Source organism: Nannobrachium achirus (assembly GCF_963921795.1).
Source record: "Nannobrachium achirus genome assembly, chromosome: 18".
NCBI lineage: Eukaryota > Metazoa > Chordata > Actinopteri > Myctophiformes > Myctophidae > Nannobrachium > Nannobrachium achirus.
The window spans coordinates 56,525,213-56,547,612 of record NC_137825.1 but is presented as its reverse complement, the minus strand read 5'-3'; the positions used below and the strand labels follow the sequence as shown (position 1 = coordinate 56,547,612).

General features: G+C 41.7%; 1 protein-coding gene across 1 annotated transcript; it reads left to right on the top strand.

Moving 5' to 3' along the window:
* The first annotated feature begins 534 nt into the window (after positions 1–534).
* Positions 535–21,976, top strand: anks3 (ankyrin repeat and sterile alpha motif domain containing 3). The gene is made up of 16 exons (XM_080746973.1): positions 535–579; positions 1,050–1,235; positions 2,046–2,244; positions 4,629–4,750; positions 4,850–4,931; positions 5,590–5,707; positions 8,764–8,913; positions 10,939–11,064; positions 12,995–13,110; positions 13,875–14,039; positions 14,182–14,306; positions 15,433–15,574; positions 18,560–18,851; positions 20,581–20,652; positions 20,752–20,844; positions 21,559–21,976. The coding sequence occupies exons 2-15, from the start codon at positions 1,069–1,071 to the stop codon at positions 20,832–20,834; spliced, it is 1,959 nt and encodes a 652-aa protein (XP_080603099.1). The 5' UTR covers positions 535–579; positions 1,050–1,068; the 3' UTR covers positions 20,835–20,844; positions 21,559–21,976.
* The last annotated feature ends 424 nt before the right edge of the window (positions 21,977–22,400 follow it).

The window sequence follows — 22,400 nt, the reverse complement described above, 5'->3', positions numbered from 1 at the left end:
TCATTTGGGGCTTCTCTAATATTGTAATATACCAGCACAACATACCATTGGTATGGTTTCATGTAATAACTAATGTTTGGCATTTTATTTTGAATACAAAAAGGAAGAAATGGCCAGTTGGGTTCATTGTTTCATAAATCACATCACATAATTTACACAAACCACAGTGTTATTCTTTACCATGTGCTCAGACTTTACCACGCGCAATAGAAAAGGAATTAAATGCTCTTTCCAAAACAGGTGTTGAGGCATAATCAATGTTGTAACAGTTTTCTATAATGTAATAACTTCCACTTCTCTGTTCAGATTATAGTAATTATACAGGTAGGCCTATGCTGGGCTAGATGTTATGGATAATTCACAGACATTTTATTATAGGTAGACATATCAGAACGTGTGATCGTTGGGTTATCTATTTTAGTGGGTGTATCTTGCATTATAATACAGTACTGACTGGGTTTCGCAGTCATTTGCGAACAGGAAGGATAGGAACAACCCGTGCACAATTGAATGCAACACTCAAAACAAGAAAGTTCAAAGATTCGGTCACTGCTGCGACAGCAACACCGCCTGCATCTTGTAAGTATCAATTAAAGTAATTAAATCTACCCTATACACTCATGTAGATCATTTGGATTATCAGTTAACGCTTGTAGCCGTTCTTTTCCGTAATTATCAGTTTGTTAGGAGTTGTGAGGATAAGTTGTCCTCTGGGCTGGCTAACACCAGATGGCTAAACTGGCTGGCTAAGTTAGCCAGTTTATAGTGAAAAGTTTTTTTGAGCACACCACAAGCGCACCAACTGAAAGGTACCAACCAATAACATTCACAAACCGTTATCCAGTGTCGGTTTATTTGGCATATTCAACTGTCAAAAGGGGACATAACGCAACGAATACTTAAAATAGGTTGACGATTCTTCTCTTGTTCAAAATTCGTCTCATTCTGATTTGAGATTGTTTTTTAGAATGATTTGGCATAACATGTCCTCCCTGTACACTCAGAGTCTCGATCATAATGTGCATGTTTGTGATAATAATAATGATTAGGTCGCTAGCAGCGCCGAGGATGTCAGAACTGAGCGACGAGGCGAGTGAATCGGAGCAGCTAGGTGCCAGTCTCTCCCTGTGGCTTGGGGACACCTTGGTGCGACCAGAGGAGCTTAATGTCCCCATAGATCTGCACACTGCCTGTTCCATAGGACTGTATGATGTGGTGGCAGAGTGCATCAAGAAGTGAGTCTACTGTTACTGTGTTGTATTGTCCTGATATCTTACATTGAGTCTATAAATAATGATGTTCAACACCATAATAGTGAGGCGATATTTCACATTTTTGTAAATGTGTCAATTTCCCTTGGGGAATCTGTGACAGCTGCTGAAATTTGGGGTAATATTAACCTTATTATGCATTGGGGGGAAAAATAATACAAAAACACCAAAAACACTCCTTGGGCTAAAAACAGCCCATACAAAACAATGGTTTGGTTTGTGATGACTTGGAAAAGTGGCTATGGCCGTTTTTTCCTTTTATTGTTTTGTTTTTGGGCTTTTATGCCTTTATTGGATAGGACAGTTAGACTGACAGGAAATGGGGGGAGAGATGGGGAGTGACACGCGGCAAAGGTCATCTGGATCGGGAATCGAACCGGCGCTGCCGCCAGGCATCCATGCATGTGGCAATGCCTAAGTGGTATGCGCCTGGACCAGTAGGCCAGCGGGCGCCCGCTATGGCCATTTTTAGCTCAAGGAGTGACATGTGTTACTAGACACCTTTACAAACACATTGGCGAAGAATACAATTTGGTAAGGAATGTATTCCCAGATTTTTCGGATAATATTCCATGACTATAAGACAAAATCTTCTGCACAGACAGCTAATTGGTGATTGTAAACCAGACTCCTCTTGGAGTGACATTCTATTTGCAGCAATCAAATCAGAATTGCAGGAAGTGGCAGGTTTACGAGGCTAGAAGTGATCCTGGGTCAGTATTATAAAGCACACAGTTTTGCTGCTTGCAGTCTAGAATAATTGTGTCATTTCAGAAAAGAGGTGGACCTGGATGGCAAGAACATGGGAGGCTGGACTCCGCTGATGTATGCGTCTTACATTGGCCATGACAACATTGCCAATCTCTTGCTGGAGGCTGGAGTTAACGTGAACGCGACCACTTCGAAAGGCCTCACGCCCCTGATGTTGGCAGCCAGCTGTGGGAATGAAAGCATCTCATACTTTCTACTGCAGGTACAAATCTTGGCAATCTGAAAACATTCATACAACAATACAAATCCAGTTAGTAAGAATGTAGTTATCCTTATCCACCAGACTTATCTGTTCTTTAACCTTTACACAATATTTTACATCTGTGCTATCAGTAATTCCGTAAAGTAAAATTCACTTTGTTCAAAGGAGAGTAGGGCTGTCACAATTATTACATAATCGTCTAATCGTGATTATTTGACATTATCGCAATTATTTTGTCATAATCGTCATAATCGTGAATGTTGAAAAATGTCCGAAATAGCAGATCTACAAGCTCACAACGCGTCGCATCGCGACGCGGTGTGAGCTTGTAGATCTGCTATTTCCACTATCAAAGTTATTTTTTAAGTAGTAAGTTGTCAAATATGTCAGTAATTTCTTTGTATATTTAGGTTATGTGTCATATCTACCATGTACAACTTCAAAGCCTAAAAGCCAAACAGAAATGTAATTATCAACGACAAATACACAATTAAATCGTTAATCGCCAATTATTTGAGTGACAATTAATCGTCATGTAAAATGTCATATCGTGACAGCCCTAAAGGAGAGAAAGTGGCATTATGGAACATAACTATTCGTATAGAATAAAATGTAATAACCCGCACACGTCTTTACTTCCACAATAACACATTTTTTGCACATAGTAGCATCACATACAAAAACATGGTTCTGTACGTAAGGTGCAAGGTGTGTCCATTTGAATAGTGGTCTAATCACATTCCGTCTTATATACAGTCAAATACACAAAACAAGTAACTCAATACAATAATGAGTCTGACAGTAGATTATCCCAATGTATGAAGTAAACAAACATCAATTCATCAAACAAAACACCTCAATACCAATATAGAAAATAGATGAAATAAAGCACAGAGAGATTGTTATGACGTCAACTTGCACTCCTCAGTCCAGGCAGAAGATTATGTTCAGTGCCTGGGAGTGGAGGAATGGAATGAAAAGCACAAGTTAATTGTTAAGTCCAGGAGCATAACTATTCAGAACTAGTTGTTTTGTCTCACCAGAAGAAGCTGCTGCTGGTGCAAATGGTGCTATTTGACAGCTATACTGTATTTGTCTGTCATGTTGGCATTTATCAGTTGGGACGGGTGTTTACATATTATCGGCAGTATCTAGGACCATGTGTTAACCCATTTAGGCCTAGGATTATTGACTGCTTTAACTTTAGAAAAATAGCAGATATACAAGCTCACAGCGCGGCACCGAGTGCCGCGCTGCAAGCTTGTAGATCTGCTATTTTTTTTTAAATCATGATTTTTTTTGCAAGTCTTTGAATATATCTACTTAACTCATTTAGTGCCACCCCTTTCACCACTAGAGGGCGCCCAGTGGCCAGAGAAAATCCCATAGAGATATGCTGGTATATGCAGAAGCCCTGCAGCCATGACTTGCCTGAACACTTTCCTTTGTGCATGACTGCATGTACAGGAAGAGGATGAAGTTAGCTTGAAGTTAGCTATTGGCTACCAAGCATTTTAGAAGCCTTATTTTCGTCAACTTAGCCATGATTAAACCTTGCACACCTCATGCATGGGAAAAAAACAGAGAAGAATGAGCTCTGAAAAATCCAATGCAATCCAGAGTGGATTTGTGCAGTTTGTTCACAGCTTTCAAACAAAAAAATCCGATTGGAAATCCGTTCAGGCATTCTTGAGATAATCGCCCTTATGTTTTACATGTAATGTAAACAAAAATGGCTGCCCTGTATGTTAGATGGGGTTGTATGGGGGTGGAACATGCAAAATCGCGATTGAAATCATGTTCACCAGATTTGATGGGGTCCAAAAAAAAAAAAAAAAAATTAAAAAAAATTATTTTCAAATTTTTTTTTTTTTTTTTTTTTTTTTTTTTTTTTTTTTTTTTTTTATATCCCGAACTTGTTCGGGATAGGCACCCTGTGATACGATCATATATCCCGAACTAATTCGGGATAGGCACTCAATGAGTTAAAAGCGAACATTTGTAACTCAAATATTTACTTCTGGGTGGTCCCTGGAACAACATATTTTGAGATGGGGGTCCGTGGCCAAATACCTGTAATTTTGGGGGTCCTTGACATGAAAAGGTTTGAGAACAGCATGATTTAGGGGAAGGATTTAGAAGTTGGGTCAAATATCGGGTCAAAGATATTCAAAGAGATATTGCACTCATTTTCACGATTTTTCAAAAATAGCAGATCTACAAGCTCGCAGCGCGGCACTCGGTGCCGCGCTGTGAGCTTGTATATCTGCTATTTTTCTAAAGTTAAAGCATAACATGATGGTTAAAGTGGTTTAAATCTAACGCGACTCGGGCGCGTTCCAGGTATTTTGAGAGTTAATTTCTGTCTTTGTTCCCCACAAAAGCAAGGCGCCGAGTTGGAACGGAAGGACTCTCGAGGCTGGACGTCACTCCTACATTGCACCAGCACAGGACACCAGCAGATGGTGAAGTTCTTGCTGGACAACAATGCTAATGCTAATGTGAAGTGAGTTTCTTTGTTCACCCTACCAGACATGCAAATCCTAGACTAAACGCAGCTTAATAGATTGCTAGGTTTAATGAGTGATCTCCCCCCACCCCACAGGGAGCCAGTATCCGGTTTCACTCCCTTGATGGAGGCTGCTGCTTCAGGTCACGAAATCATTGTTCAGTACCTACTCGACCATGTGAGTAACTTGTCATTCGCCATTTTCTCTTCCTCTTAACCACTTTAACTCTGGAGTCCCACATTTGGGAATGACATAATAGGCAAAAAGAAAAAGCAACGGTTATAAAATAGCCGGTCCACAAGCTCACAATGTGTTGCATCAACATGGGGCTTTTAAGCCGTGACATCATTTTGTAGTCAGACCTCCAAGCAGATCCGAGACAAAAATAACGACTAAAGTATAATTCTACCACTTTCCTTTCAACAACAAAGAGAAGAAACATTTTAAAATAGTAAAAAGATTCGCTTTTTTGGGGCCAAAAGTTCTCCTCTATCTACAAAATGATGTCAGACTTAACAGCCCCATATTTGCATCAACATATCTTTGTGGTGAAGTGGTTAAACTAAAGTATAAAGGGCAATCCACTTCTCTTTGTATTTATTTATTTTCTTAAATCAGATGGGCGGTAGGGAAGCTGTGATGAAGAAGGCATAGGGGAGAAGACTCAAACATGATTCAGTACTAGGTCAGGAAGGGACACAAGAGTCCAAAGATGAGTGTCTTAACTTGCACAGGACAACATACTCTTATACTGTATTGTACGGTCAAAAGAGCTGTCCACAAGAACGTGTATTGCTAACAAACCTATTTATATTTATATTATATGCACCCACAGAAGGTAAAAGTAGAAGAGAGGAATGCTAAAGGAGAGACTGCCCGAGCCCTGGCTATGATGTACGGATATACCAAGATTGCCAGCCTCATTGACTCACGTTCTCCAAAGGTCAAAGCAGGTATGATAATGACATTCTTTCACTAATGTTCCATAGTTAAAAAACTATATTATGTCTAATATAGGATAATCTGATCATTTTGTTAATTAGTTTTGATCTTGACTGTCAATCACAATGAATCCTTTAATCAAATGAGTCTGCAGACCGTAGGTTAAGAATCACTTGGTTATTGTATTTATAGGTGGAATTCAATATGCAAGGAAATAGCAATGATAAAAGCATTGATTGATTGATTGATTGATTGAAGACTTTATTAGAAGTTTGCATAGGAAAAGGTACAGTTTCATGACGGTACAGTTCACTGGTACAAGGTCTACTAAAAGGAGATCCATGAAAAGACTAAGCTTATTTCCACTGGAAACCATTTAAGTATCTCATATAACATTGAATGACAGACAGATAGAACACAGTACTATGCAGTAGATATGTAAAGAAAAACAAAACAAAGACAGTAATTCTTAAACAAACAGTATATACAAAGAAGGGGCAGGGGAGGGTAGGGTTGGGGCTAGGTTCATTATTACCAGTTGCGAACGGCTGCTGCCTGTAAGTGGCTTTTCAGGGCAATTTTAAAGGATGCAAGTGATCCACACTCCTTTATGGCCTTCGGTAAGGCTTTCCACATTTTGGTGGTATAGCAGAAAAAAGAGTTTGACCCTTTGTTGGTTTTGACTCTGGGTTGAAAGTGATCTGTGGCGCTGCCTCTGGTGTTGTAATTATGGACATCCTTAATGTTTATAAAGTATTTTGACAGGTACTTGGGTATCATAGTGGTGTAGTGTATCTTGTACACCAGGCCCATTGCAAGCTGCTGTACTCTGTCATCTACTCTGAGCCACCCCACTCTTAATTGGTGAGTAGCGGTGAGGTGAGTCTGATAGGGAAGGCTAAGCAGGACCCTAATTAGTTTATTTTGGGCTGTTTGGAGTTTAGTTTTCAGGGCTTGTGGGGCGTCACGATACCATACGTGGACTCCGTAGTCAAAGAGGGGCTGGATTATTGCACCAGCTATGGTCTTCAGTGTGTTAAAATTGACCATCGGGGCTATCCTCTGTAGGAAACGAGTTCGTTGGTTGATTTTATTTATTACTTTAGAAGTCATCTTTTCACTGGAAAGATTAGCTTCCAGGATACATCCTAAGTAAGAGATTTCGTTTTTTCGTGTTATGACCTTGTCACCCACTTTGATTGTGAAGTTATCGACCTTTTTGAGGTTATGATTTGTTCCAAAGAGGATGGACTCCGTTTTTCCCAGGTGAATTGATAATTTGTTGTCGTTAAGCCATGTGCAGATCTTACTTAGTTCAGAGTTAAGTGTCTTCTCAACCTGCAAGTGGTCCTTGCCCGAGACTAGGAGAGCCGAGTCATCCGCGAACAGGAACAGGTTGCAGTCACAAGCAGATGCCATGTCGTTCACGTATATTAGGAACAACAGAGGCCCCAGTATGCTACCTTGAGGAACACCACAGCTTACTGGGAGGGGGGGGGACATGGTACCGTTAATCTCCACCACCTGTTCCCTCCCCACCAGGTAAGATTGCATCCAACTCACTGCTGCGCTGTCAAGACCGATGGCTTTTAGTTTCTCAATCAGAATAGAATGATTTACGGTATCAAATGCCTTCTGGAGGTCCATCATGACCATGCCGCTATATTTGCCGTCATCCGCTTCGCGTTTGATTTGGTCAGTCAAATAGAGAAGGCATGTGTCGGTGGAATGAGATTTTCTGAATCCAGATTGGAACTCGTAAATCAGATTATTCTCATCGAGATATCTTGCAATCTGTTCGTAGACTATTTTCTCCATGACTTTGGATATGGAGCTGAGAATGGAAACGGGACGGTAGTTTCCAGGGTCTAGTTTGCTACCTTTTTTATGCAGGGGGGTTACTTTTGCTAGTTTGAAGTCCTGTGGGACATGACCCTGTTCGATGGAAAGGTTAATTATGTGGGTAATGATTGGAGCAATGGTGGCGGCTGAATCTCTGAGAAATCTAGCTGGAATTTTATCAAGGCCAGTGGCCTTGTGCTGAGGTAGGGCGCTCAGTTTTTTAAACACTTCATCAGTTGTCACTGTGGCAAGTTTAAAACTGTCTTTTATGACACCCAGTTTATTGTAGTATTTCTTAACAAAATGTATACCATACCGCCCAGATGGGGCGACCAGTCTTTCAACCAGTGAATGGGCCATAGTGGTAAAGGTTTTGTTAAGATGGGTAGCTACTTCACATTTGTCAGAAATGAGAGCGGCGTCCGTTTTGATGTTTATGCTGTGGCATATGTTTTTAGATTTTAAGCCTAATTGGTTGTTAAGCAACTTCCATAGGTCTCGTGGTTTATTTTTGTATTCGTCGATTTTGGTGTCGATGTAGTCTTTTTGGGCGGATCTACATAGTGCGATCGTCTGGTTTCTGAGTTTCTTGCACTGAGCAGTAGGAAATGATAGAGTTGTGGACAGGTGAAAACTAAAATTGTGACATTGACGACTTATTGCGACCGTCAGGTCGCAGTTACTATCAAAACCTCCACCGGCTGTCAGTCAGTCTGTCTGTCACACTTTTGCCCTTCTCATATCTCCGCCACCGTTGCCCCGATCCATGCCAAACTTTGCACTTTGCCAAACCACAACCCCCACCCCTCATTTCTCACATGCCCCTCTTCTAGCGCCACCATGAGGCCGATTCTTGCAAGACACATTTTTGGACACTACTCCTACAGATTTTGCCCTAAAATCACGCAAAGCCGTACACAGTATCTCTACAGTCATGTCATCAAAACGCATCTGTCCCATCTAGCGCCACCATCTGGACGATATTTTTTAAAAACACATTTTTGGACACTGCTCCTCCAGATGTCGCCCTAAAATCACGCAAAGCGGTACACAGTATCTTTAAAGTCATGTCATCAACATGGATCTGTCCCATTTCCCATATTCCCTCCTGATTGGCTACCATTGCCTTCTAAAGTTTGTGTATGCGACCTGACGGTCGCTTATCTCCCGATTTAGGGAGTCTTACTGGTGATGAGTTGTGTGTCATTCGTCCCCACCCCTTCAGGACACTTTGAGGACCTGAGCTCCTCTGAGGACTCGGACAGTGCGCCCCCCAGGCTCAGGCCCAGTCGGAACCGGACCAAAGGCCCCAGCATCCACGACGGGCCCCAGGCCATCGCCAAGTTCCGGGTGGGAGGCACCAGCAAAGTCCCAGGTAGTTTATCATCCGCTTTCCACACATCCCATGGTGAAGTGATGGTTTTCACCTCGGAAAAAAAATGTATTTTTAACCCATTTAGGCCGGAACACATTATGACGCAATATTTTATGCTTTAACTATTGAAAAATAGCAGATATACAAGCTCACAGCGCGGCACCGAGTGCCGCGCTGCGAGCTTGTAGATCTGCTATTTTTGAAAAATCGTGAAAATAAGATTTTTGACCCGATTACATAAGTGTCTTTTGAATCCTTCTAAGATTTTTTGAAAAAACGATGTTTGTATGTCAACAATCTGGCCAGCCATCGTCAAAGAAAAGGTCCTTTTCACTTAACTGGAGCTCAGTTAGTCTGTTCTTGAGAGACTACTATGTCAGTGGTACTCAAATCTTTTCATGTGAAGGACCCCCAAAATGATATGTATTTGGCCACGGACCCCCATCTCAAAATATCTAGTTCCAGGGACCACCCAGAGGCAAAATTTTAGTTACAAACGTTCGCTTTGAAAATACATATATTCAAAGATTTGCACACATTTTCACGACTTTTTCAAAAATAGCAGATCTACAAGCACGCAGCGCGGCACTCGGTGCCGCGCTGTGAGCTTGTATATCTGCTATTTTTCACTGGTTAAAGCAGTCAATCATTTCTAGGCCTAAATGGGTTAAAGTACACGTCAAGTATTTCTCTAACCCCCAAAACATCCCTAAAAGCGACTTCACGGTACCCTTTTTCTTGCTATGTCTTTGCCCTTCTATTATTCCATAAATAATGCATACGTTTGATCCTCCGGAACAATGGTTAATACAAGAGTATGCACACCAAACATACCGCCACCAAAACAACAATCAGTCACTTCCTTTACGCGCCTCACGGTGGTGTCGGGTTACGTCAAACAAGTTTTCAGCGAGTGCTGAACCATTCACCATAATCTTCACCAGGATTTTCACGCCTAAGCTTCATCACACCAAAAATATATGATTTTTGTTGGACCACATTTACATGGCTCATCTTCATATACAGTAGTAGTCTGTGTCGGCTGTTGGTGTTAAAGGGATATTCCACTTTCAAAAAAAGTTTTGGTCATTTTATCATCTAATCAGGCTTTTATGAACACCCTGAACAGTTTTTAATTTGCTTCATTCAATATTTAGATATTTGATGTAAATGTTATCAGGAGGCTTGATCCAGAGCCTCTCCACATACACACCCATTGTAACTTCAAACTCCATTTTAACAATGATAGATTAAAAAAACACCCATTATATTTTTCTGTTGACTCATACTACCCTCCTAATACGTGAGCAGGCCGTGTTTTTTCGATAACTTTTTTCTTTTATTTTTAATAATTCTTTGGGGAAAATGAAAAACATTTAATACAAAAATGTATTATTAAAAATAAATGAAAAAAGTTATCGGAAAAAACACGGCCTGCTCACGTATTTCGAGGATAGTATGAGTCACCAGAAAAAAATAATGGTTGTTTTTAATGAATCTATCATGGTTAAAATGGAGTTTGAAGTTACAATGGATGTGTGTGGGGAGAGGCTCTGGGCCTGGAGGGCCTGGTAACATTTACATCAAATATCTAAATATTGAATGAAGCAAATTAAAAACTGTTCGGGGTGTTCATAAAACCCTGATTAGATGATAAAATTACCAAAAGTTTTTTGAAAGTGGAATATCCCTTCACGGCCGGACTACACCAAAGAATGTGTGCATACGCGCGTACTTTCCATGAAGACGCTCGCACCAGGCTACTCCAAGGAGGGAGTATATGTGAGGAAGACCAGATAGTCTGTGTACAAAACGCATACGCGGGCTTAAAAAATAGAACGGATCCTATTTTTAGGGAATGCGTATCCGTACGCCTGGTGTAGCCGGCTGAATTGATATACATTGGATCTATCCAAAACGCGCATATGCGCGCACGACCCGCATACGCACTGACGCGCGCAAAACGGCTTGGTGTAGCCCGGCCGTCAAACGGTCATGTCTCACAGTGTTTCTTCCCCTCCGTAGAGCGACCCGTGGCTCCGCCAGGTTACATGACGTTCCGTGACGTCGGGGAACAGAGCGAGGGGATCCGCTACCGCGACGTCACCTCCCCCATCAACGAGCTGGACGGCCAGAGCAACAGCAGCAGAGGTATATGATGTCTTAAATATAGCCCACAGCCAGGGCCAATGGGTAAATAAATGCCCCTCAAGGAATCTCAAAATGCCACAGTCAGAGGGAGGCGGGACAAAATGCTTAAAATCGTTTTTCCATGACTAGTTTACTACAGGGTTCCCACGGTCATGAAATTCCTGGAAATATTTTGAAATTGGAAAAAAGAAATTCCAGTACTGGAAAAGTTTTGGAATGTATCACGGGTCGTGGAAGATCCTGGAAAAATCGCTATGCATTGTCTTTGGTTATTGATTTTGTTAATGCCTCTGAAATGACAAATTAAACAACAAATTTCAAATATTAGAGGCAAAAACTTTGAAAATAGCCGATCTACATGCTCACAACGCCTCGCAACGCAAGGCGTTGTGAGCATGTAGATCTGCTATTTTCACAATAGAACCGTGTTATGCAAAATTCCTCAACTCTTAGTCAGTGTTGGGCAAGTTACTTTAAAAAAGTAACTTATTACTTTACTAGTTACTGCTCTGAAAAAGTAACTTGTTACTTTACTAGTTACTAAATTATAAAAGTAACTAGTTACTAGTTACCTTACTTTACCTTACCTTTACTTTAGTTTATGACAGGCAGCAGACAGGGAGACTCCGCTCTGCGGCCGCTCTCAGTCTGCTCTCCGCTGCGTGCGGAGAGAAACAGTCCATTTGGACCACCGAAAGTAACTAGCCACTTTACACCACAGTAACTAGAACGGCGTTGTTGAATGGGAAAGGTAACGAGTTACGTTATTAGTTACCGAGAAAAGTAGTTTCGTTACGTAACGGCGTTACAAGTAACGGCGTTCTTCCCAACACTGCTCTTAGTGCTCGTCAGGGTGCCGGGTCCCCAGTTAAAACATGATTATTTTGGGGGTCACGGCCTGAAAAGGTTGAGAACCACTAGCATACACTACCTGTCTTTGGGCATTGCGCATAGGAGTAAGCGACTCGTTATTGAGCTGAATTATTGTTATATAGTCCTGGAAATTGGGTTAAATATTCTGGAAAAGTTTTGGAAATTAATTGGTAAAAATGTGTGGGAACCCTGTTACTACTTAATGATTTTATAATAGGATGCCACCGAATTTGATAACATGTACCTGATGTTAGAGCAAAAGAGGGTAAAAGGTCTGCTCAGAAACATTCCCTGCGACTAGGGCTGTCACGATTATGACATTTTACATGACGATTAATTGTCGCTGAAATAATTGCGATTAACGATTTAATCGTGTTTTTTCGTTGACAATTACATTTCTTTTTTGGCTTGTAGGCTTTGAAGTTGCACATGGTAGATATGACACATAGATATATAGATACCTTTATTATCCCAAGGGGGAAATTCAGTTGTCCAGTTGTAGCACAGCAGTATACAGTTATTTACAAAGTTACAGAGAAGTAGGAAAAAGATAGATAAGAGTAAAAAAACAAGAGCAGTACAGTACCAAAAAAGAGAAGGTGCATCAATAGAGGGGGCGAATTAAATATAAGTATATATACATAAAGTGTCTTACAAAAAAGAGACCAAAGCAGTCAATGCTAGTTAGTGCAACAAGTATCTCACTGTCATTGTTAAACAAGACAAATACTCAGAAACTACCAACACAACCTAATAGTGCAATGTCGAAAAACAGTGCGAAAAAAACAACAGAAACAGCTCAGAGCATACTTAAAAAATAACATTGATAGTGGAAATAGCCGATCTACAAGCTCACAACGCGTCGCATCGCGACGCGTTGTGAGCTTGTAGATCTGCTATTTCCACTACTTTTTAAAAGCGTTTGAAACCATATTAACATTTCTCAACATGGAAACGATTATGACCGTCACGCAAAACAATCGCGATTACCTCAAATAATTGCGATTAGACGATTATGTAATAATTGTGACAGCCCTACCTGCGACACTCTCTGCAGATGAGAGTCCGTTCTTTGACAACGACATGCCCACGGTGAGAAGCAGCAGCAGTAGCAGTGAATGTCTGCCTCGCGCCGTCAGCCTCAACTGGGAGGGCTCTCTGGAGAGCAACGAGGTGACGAAAACACACACACACACACACACACACACACACACACACACACACACACACAGACACACACCTTATATTTATAGCATATCGTCGATGTCGGGTGGAAACCTTGTATGTCCAAAACCGTTCGTTTTGTATTTATCATCTATAAAATGTACTAAATGCGAGGCGTTGTGTGCTTGTAGATCAGCTGTTTTCACTAGTTTTGTGCGACAGTCTTGTATGATGAAGCAGGGCTTTGCTTTACCAAAAGACGTACACATTTTAAACTTGGAGATACATGGTTTCTTCCCTACAGTGATGATATCTTATCGTTTATCGTGATCAAAAACACTCACGATAATCGTATCGCGGAGATTTAATTCATCGCGATATCGTCCTCCGTCATGCACTGGGATCAATTCACCTTTTATTTGCCGAGCTGCATATCTGTTACCACCTAAACCCTCTGTAATTGGTAAACGGTACTTATAATGTACGTACTTTCTTTTCACTCTCTATCAAATGTCTTTGCCAAAGAATTGCCGAACTACAAGCTCATGTTGTGAGCTTTCTTGGCAAATGTTTCGCCTCAATGTATCGCGATAATATTGTAAATCGCGATTTATTTTGTCACAATCATCGTGATATGAAAATGTCATATCGTCCCCATCCCTAACACACACACACTAAAACCACAGAGCATCAACACTCCGTTATGGGGACATACCGCAATAATAAAGCCCCATTGTTAGACTCCACATTGACAATGCTCCTTTGTCCATCAGGACTCGGACCAAACCAAAAAGGGCAGCTCCCGCCGAGCAAACAAGGGTCATTACTCGAAAAGCAAGAACCGCCACAGCAACAGTGACACAACACAGCCCAGCGGAGTGGGGAACTGTGGGACCCACTCGCCTGCTGATCCCCCTCCCTCCTACGCTGGTCCCAAGGTATGCCTTCTCCATTAGTTAATACCCCAAAATTAAAAATGTCCTTAATACAATATTGTGCTTGAATCAGGAGTGATTATTCAGGGCAGACTTGATTTCCTGGCTCAACCTATATCATCTCTTTTTGTATTATCTTTTGCAGGATCTGGCAGCATTCTTGGAGCAGATTGGCTTTTCTAAATACCTCCCCCTGCTGGAGGAGCAAGATATTGACCTGAGGATATTTCTAACCCTGACTGAGAATGACCTAAAAGAAGTGGGGATCACGTAAGACGTGTTTGATTCTTAAAGAAATTACTACAAAATAGTACCATTTAACCCATTCAGAACGAGTACACCTTATTTTGTATCATTATTGTATGCTTTAACTATTGAAAAATAGCAGATATACAGGCTCACAGCGCGGCTGCGAGCTTGTAGATCTGCTATTTTTGAAAAATCGTGAAACTTTGATCCGATTCTATAATTGTCTTTTGAATCCTTCTAAGGCAGGGGTCTTCAACAGGGGGTCCGCGACCCCTAGGGGGTCCGTGGAGGTACTGCAGGGGGTCCGCGAAATTATTGCTTAAAAAAAAAAAAAAAGATTTCAAAAAATGTTTTTTTTTTTATTATTTTTTTTGCCATTTTTCACATTTATGTTAAAAAATAAATCATGATTCTATCCATTTTGAATAGCTTGAATACATGATTACTATGCAATTGACATATTGTTGATATTATTGACATTGGTTCTCAGTTAATAAGTAGTACGGCCCACCCTGCTCGCTGTATTTGTACATGTTTAAAATAAAAAATATGTCGTAGCCCCGACCCCCCCACCCTACGAGGTGGTAGGGGGTCCCTGCTCCATCTCCCCATCAGTTTGGGGGTCCCCGGCCTGAAAACGTTGAAGACCCCTGTTCTAAGGTGTTTTGAAAAACCTATGTTTCTATGTCCGCAATCTGGCTAGCCATCGTCAAAGAAAACGTCCTTTTCACTTAACTGGAGCTCAGTTAGTCTGTTCTTGAGAGACTACTATGTCAGTGGTTCTCAAACCTTTTCATGTGAAGGACCCCCAAAATTATATGTATTTGGCCACAGACCCGCATCTCAAAATATTTAGTTCCAGGGACCCCCCAGAAGCAAAATTTGAGTTACAAACGTTCGCTTTAAAAATACATATATTCAAAGATTTGCACACATTTTCACGACTTTTTCAAAAATAGCAGATCTACAAGCTCGCAGCGCGGCACTCGGTGCCGCGCTGTGAGCTTGTAGATCTGCTATTTTTCAATAGCTAAAGCATTCAATAATTCTAGGCCTAAATGGGTTAAGAACTGATTGAACATTTTTCACATCACAAAAACAACTTACTATTTACTGGTAAATAAACTAAACTAAAAGTGCCCAACAGGTTATTTGGGCCAAAGCGTAAGATGACCTCAGCCATCGCCCGGTGGCACAGCAGCGCTCGTCCTCCTAGCGATGCTCTGGAGCAGGCCTATGCAGACCAGCTGGAAGCGGAGATGCAGGAGATGGCCATTCAGCTGCACAAGGTGCCCGCTAAGCTTGGCCCGAACAACATGTTCACATTTCTACCATAAACTTCTGCTTTCTAATTGATTTGAATCCACGTCCAATATTACAGTACCTTTTAAAGGGATATTTCACTTTCAAAATTTCTTTTGGTAATTTTATCATCTAATCAGGCTTTTATGAACACCATGAACAGATTTTAATTTGCTTGATTCAATATTTAGATATTTGATGTGAATGTTACCAGGCCCAGGGCCTCTCCCCACACACACCCATTGTAACTTCAAACTCCATTTTAACCATGATAGATTCATTAAAAACACCCATTATTTTTTCTGGTGACTCATAATACCCTCCTAATACGTGAGCAGGCCGTGTTTTTTCGATAACTTTTTTCATTTATTTTTTATAATTATTTTTGGTATTTCATTTTTTACATTTTCCCAAATAATTAAAAATAATATAATATAATATATCGAAAAACACGGCCTGCTCACGTATTAGGAGGGTATTATGAGTCACCAGAAAAAATAATGGGTGTTTTTAATGAATCTATCATGGTTAAAATGGAGTTTGAAGTAACAATGGGTGTGTATGTGGAGAGAGGCCCTTCCACTGCTCCCTGTTGAAAGTGGAATATCCCTTTAAGGCAATTAACAATAAGGCAATTAACTATTATTATTTTACAGTTACAGCTGTAGATTAAGACAACATGTATAGATCAGCAGTCAGCATTATGGGTAACATTTTGAATACTGTAGGTTGTACTGTTTGAAGCATGTCTGACCTTCAATGATCCAGTGTTGATTTTGTCTAAAACTATGACGACCTTCTTTCGTCGACTACCTTTTTTTCACCGACGAAACTATAGAACTATAAGACAAGTCATTTTGTTTGGTTGCGCTTGTACGTTGCGCTCTGAAAATAGCCGATCTACAAGTTCACAACCAATCTCTCGGCCAATTTCAGCATGCAACCAAGTGTCATTACGACGCCATCAAGGCCCGCCAAAACACACTTCAGTCGACCCAACTAACTGTAGCTTTAGACCAGTGGTTCTCAACCTGTGGGTCGGGACCCCCAGGGGGGTCCCCAAATTATTTTGAGGGGTCCCCAGATCATTAGCTTAATGTGCAACATTGTTTTCTCACGTAAACAAACCAGCATAAACTTTAAGTCTATAGCGGGTTTATGCACATTTCTAAAGTGACAATTTAAGGACTTTTTAATACCTCTTAAATGACGAATTAAACATTGGCCAAATTGTCAAATAATAGAGGCAGAAACTGTGAAAACAGCCGATCTACATGCTCACAACGCCTCGCAACGCGAGGCGTTGTGAGCATGTAGACATGCCGTTTTCATAATATAATTATACAAAGTGCTCGTCAGGGTGGGGGGTCCCCAGTTAAAATGTGATTATTTTGGGGGTCACCGCTTGAAAAGGTCGAGAACCACCGATTTAGACGACTTAAAAACATTTCCGTTATTATCCAAAAGACTGACTAAAACGGAATCACAATCCGCCGTCAAAATCAATGACGCAACGATCGTTGTTGTCTAGGGCTGGCACGATATGACAGGGTTTCCTGCAGGAAAAAGTCTTGACCAGGGGGGGATCTCATGGCGCACGCGCAAAGCGCGTGCGCCGAAATTTTTTGATAATTAATTAATGAATTTGAGTAATTAATTCATTTAATTTTTAATATTAATTCTTATTTTTGCCCTATAAAAACACATGAATGTGCCCATGATGACGGAAAACACAACTACATGCTATCATCCACATTTATTCAACATTGAATAACTACGTTTTTCACAGGACAACTTGTTTTTTTTCCCCCAGGTTAATCAACCAGCACTCGTGCCATATAAATAGAAGTCTACAGCACAGTAAAAAAACAACATTGGTGTAAAGTAACTAAGTAGATTTACTTAAGTAGCCTACTGTACTTATACTGTACAAAGGAGATTTTCAGGTATTTGTACTTTACTTCGTTGTGAGTAAATGAGAAGAGGTCTCTCTCTCTCTCTCTCTCTCTCTCTCTCTCTCTCTCTCTCTCTCTCTCTCTCTCTCTCTCTCTCTCTCTCTCTCTCTCTCTCTCTCTCTCTCTCTCTCTCTCTCTCTCTCTCTCTCTACGCAATCTACGACTCGCTGTGCAGCTGTGTCACTGTCAAGTTGACCTAGGCTCGGCTCTCAGAGAACTTCAAAAGAAGTTAACGACCGTCAATTAAGCAGCTGCATGCGCTGCTCTGCCAGTGAGGCACAAGTAACTTCACATGGCTGCCATGTTTGAAAGATAGGGTTGGTATGGGGGTTAAACATGCAATTTCGCGATCGCGATCATGCCTAGTACATTGTTGGAGGTCCAAAAAGTTTTTTTGAAAAAAAAATTTTTTTGAAAAAAAAAAAAATGTTTTTTATTTTTTTTTTTTTTTAGACCCTTGGGGGGGCGGGGGGGTTTTCAGGCCGGGCGGGGCGCCTGGCCTGTAAAGTGCTGCAGGAAACCCATGACGATTAATTGTCACTCATATAATTTGCGATTAACGATTTAATTGTGTTTTTGTCGTTGATAATTACATTTCTGTTTGGCTTTTAGGCTTTGAAGTTGTACATGGTAGATATGAGACAACCTAAATATACAAAGAAATTACTGACATATTTGACAACTTACTACTCTATAAAAATAACTTTGATAGTAGAAATAGCCGATCTACAAGCTCACAACGCGGCGCGATGCGACGCGTTGTGAGCTTGTAGATCTGCTATTTCCACTATTATTTATAAAAATATGTATATGAAACATTTTCAACATTCACGATTATGGCGATTATGAAAAATAATCGCGATTATGTAAAATAATTGCGATTAGACGATTATGTAATAATTGTGACAGCCCTATTGCCTATAGCCCTAACCCTAACCCTATAGCCCTAAAAACGGAATCACAATCCGCCGTCTAAAATCAATGCCGCAAGTTCGATCGCTGTCGTCTTGCCCGCAGCGCTGCGAGGAGGCGGAGAGCCTGCAGGGCCAGGTGTCCCAGGAGAAGGAGCTGCGCGCCGTGATGGAGGGCTGCCTGATGGAGGACAAGGTGGCCTGGCAGAGGGTCCACGGCGAGCTGGTGGACGGCCACCGGCTGGCCCAGGAGATGAGCGGCACGTTGGAGAAGACCCGCTGCTGCCGCGCCCAGCTGCTCTCCCTCCTCCTGGCCGCCGTCCCGGACGGGAGCAGCAGCAGCAGCGGCGGCTCTCCGGGCGGCGAGCTTAAAACCGAGGAGGACGCAGGCGGTAAAGGTACGGTATATTTAACACCATTCAGAACTGGTACACGTTAATAGTGTATCGTTATTTGATGCTTTAACTATTGAAAAATAGCAGATATACAAGCTCGCAGCAAAAAGAGTCGTGAAAATTTGAATTTTGACCCGATTCTACAAGTGTCTTTTGAATCCTGCTAAGGTTTTTGGAAAAACCTATAGACGGGTTTCTGGTCCACGTCACGTTTGATTCGGTACCAAAATTAGCCAATGGAACCAGGCTTAACCAGCGCTCCCCAAAACAACAGGTTTGGGGATTGGACGGACTGATTACATGATACAGTCACCTGTGCATTTAGTCTCAATGTTTGTAAACAAGAAACCCGTCTATGTTTCTATGTCAGCAATCTGGCCAGCCATCGTCAAAGAAAAGGTCCTTTTCACTTAACTGGAGCTCAGTTAGTCCGTTCTTGAGAGACTAATATGTCAGTGGTGCTCAAACCTTTTCATGTCAAGAACCCCCAAACTGATATTTATTTGGCCACGGACCGTCGGACCCCCATCTCAAAATATCTAGTTCCAGGGACCCCCCAGAAGTAAAATTTGAGTTACAAACGTTCGCTTTGAAAATAGATATATTCAAAGATTTGCACACATTTTCACGACTTTTTCAAAAATAGCGGTGCCGCGCTTTGAGCTTGTATATCTGCTATTTTTCACTGGTTAAAGCATTCAATAATTCTAGGCCTAAATGGGTTAACCCTTATTTGACACTTTAGCTATTAAAAAATAGCAAATCTACAAGCTCCAAGTGCCATGCTATGTGCTTGTAGATCTGCTATTTTTGAAAACCGTGAACTTTTGTGCAAAGCTATTGGGGGTTGACGCGCCCTAGTAATTCATTTTCAATGAGATCGGCTATACGATTATTGTGAGAAAATATCGCTTAACGTCAGCCGCCTCCCGTCTGAAACGGGCTTAACACGAGTCTTTCCTTCTCGGGGTCCCTGGAACAAAATATTTTGAGATGCGGGGGTCCGTGGTCAAATGCATAAAATTCTAGGGGTCCTTGACATTACAAAGTTTGAGCACCAATGATATAGAAACACAAGTTTTTCAGAAAACCATAAGGATTCCCCCCCGTGATGCTCCTTAATGTCAGGTGAAAAGAAGATGGTGGCATGACGGATCGGGTATCGGAGGAGACCCGTTGTTGTCTTCACCCTCCCAATGAGTACTATGGGGATTAGCAGGGATGGGTCTAGCGTAGAGCATGGGGAATGGGGGAATTGGCTTAACTAAATTGGGTATATGGAGGGGATAAAAGGTTTTCTTTTATTGTCTTTCATGGGCAGGATCTCTCTTCTTTGTACTAAATTTGTATGTACCGTGATGGCCTCAGGTCTCGTGCTAATTTGTACCAATGATTACTGTGATGGGAATGGGACTTGGGGTGTCATCAATATGTGTACCTGCCTCATTATGACACTGTGCTTTAATAAAAGATTTTTTAAAATAGAAAAAATAAAACCATAAGGATTTAGAAGACATTTTTTGAATCAGCCTCAGGTCTTGGGTAATGGGTTAAGTGCATTTTTGTTTGAGAGCCATACTTTGTATGTAATAACTTATAACCTCTCTCCTGTGATGGACCATTAGACTTAGACGCAGATTCCCAACCCAAAGTTATTTCAAAGATCCTTTGGCGAGGCAAATTCCTAATCGTACAATAAAATGTGTTCTGATTTCCCAACTTTTCTTCGTAGCCGGGGATGGCTCGAAGCCATGCAACATTTCAGAGCTAAAGAAAAAGCTGGATATCTACGAAGAAGAGCTGGGTAAGAAAGTGCAAGATGATCAAAGACATTTTTTTAAGTTTCACATTTGCATGTCTGAATAGTCTCATTATGCTGTGTTCTATCTGGTTGTTGAATTAGTGGGAACTCTGCACACGGTGCTCCAGAGCCTGAGGCGGCTGAGCATACCAGAGAAGGTGACAGACAGCTGGGAGCGGCCATAGCGGTGCACCGGTAAACCCCCACCACAACATTTTTGGGAGTTATGGCAAAGAAAGTTGCACACATTTAACCCATTTAGGCCTGAACACATTATGACGCAATATTTTATGCTTTAAATATGAAAAAAATAGCAGATATACAAGCTCACAGCGCGGCACCGAGTGCCGCGCTGCGAGCTTGTAGATCTGCTATTTTTGAAAAATCTTGGAAATTAGAATTTTGACCCGATTCTATAAGTGTCTTTTGAATCCTTCTAAGATTTTTGGAAAAAACCTATGTTTCTATGTCAGCAATCTGGCCAGCCATCGTCAAAGAAAAGGTCCTTTTCACTTAACTGGAGCTCAGTTAGTCTGTTCTTGAGAGACTACTATGTCAGTGGTGCTCAAACCTTTTCATGTGAAGGACCCCCAAACTGATATTTATTTGGCCACGGACCTGCATTTCAAAATATTTAGTTCCAGGGACCCCCCAGAAGCAAAATTTGAGTTACAAACGTTCACTTTGAAAATACATAATAGTCAAAGATTTGCACAAATTTTCACGACTTTTTCCAAAAATAGCAGATCTACAAGCTCGCAGCGCGGCACGCTGTGAGCTTGTATCTGCTATTTTTCAATAGCTAAAGCATTCAATAATTCCATTAATTAAACCATCGAAAAAATAACCTGCTTTACTACTTTATCCTACGTTATAAACTAAGAAATATTCTCTCTCCTCGTTGCGTAGAGGCTTTTGACAATCCTGACGGAGGGTGAGCGTGCCACCCTGAACACACACACCTACACAGTGGAGACGGGGGAGAGCTGGCCAGGGACACGTCACGTCGCACCAGATTTCGGAGAGTCTCGGAGACTGACCGACACAGCCAGCCACCCAGCACCTCTGCCATGGGACAAGGTCACAACAGACCAGGTGCCAGCCAGACGCGGACGAGGCCTACTGCAGCCGCTGTAGGGAAACCGACAAGCAGGCAGGAGGGGTAACACGAGTCACGACGACCCCCCACACACGCTTGTGCAAGTGTGCGTTGGACTGCACAATGTGAGAGGAGAGTAGCCATCGTCTACGACAGGGTTCCCCAATTAGTTTTCCCCAAGGGCCGAATTATGTCTAGGGTACCAAGCCGAGGGCCACAACATTGCAGGGGGCGACGGCGTTCCCACTACTCCAGCGACAGTTCAGATATCGTCGTTGTCGGGTCTAAATCTTGTATGTCCCAAACCATTCGTTTTGCATTTATCATTTTAAAAATGACTTAAACTAGTGAAAACAGCCGATCTACAAGCACACAACGCCTCGCACCGCGAGGCGTTGTGTGCTTGTAGATCTGCTGTTTTCACTACTTTTGTGCGACGGCCTTGTTTGATGAAGCAGAGCTTTACTTTGCGAAAGAACGTACACATTTTGAGATGCAGGTTTTCCACCCGACAATGTTGCTGCTCTTATACCACCATTATTACTGGGGTCGGTGGGGGCCAGACAGTAGCACCCCGCGGGCCGCAAATGGCCCGCGGGGCCGCCTATTGGGGAACCCTGGTCTACGATGTTTTTCCATTTGAGGATCACAC

Excerpts from the sequence above, each read along its gene's own strand:
- anks3 (XM_080746973.1), top strand. The coding sequence starts at position 1,069 with ATGTCAGAACTGAGCGACGAGGCGAGTGAATCGGAGCAGCTAGGTGCC. Across the intron at positions 4,932-5,589 it reads TTCAGTACCTACTCGACCAT|AAGGTAAAAGTAGAAGAGAG; the intron begins GTGAGTAACTTG and ends ATGCACCCACAG. Across the intron at positions 20,653-20,751 it reads TATCTACGAAGAAGAGCTGG|TGGGAACTCTGCACACGGTG; the intron begins GTAAGAAAGTGC and ends TTGTTGAATTAG.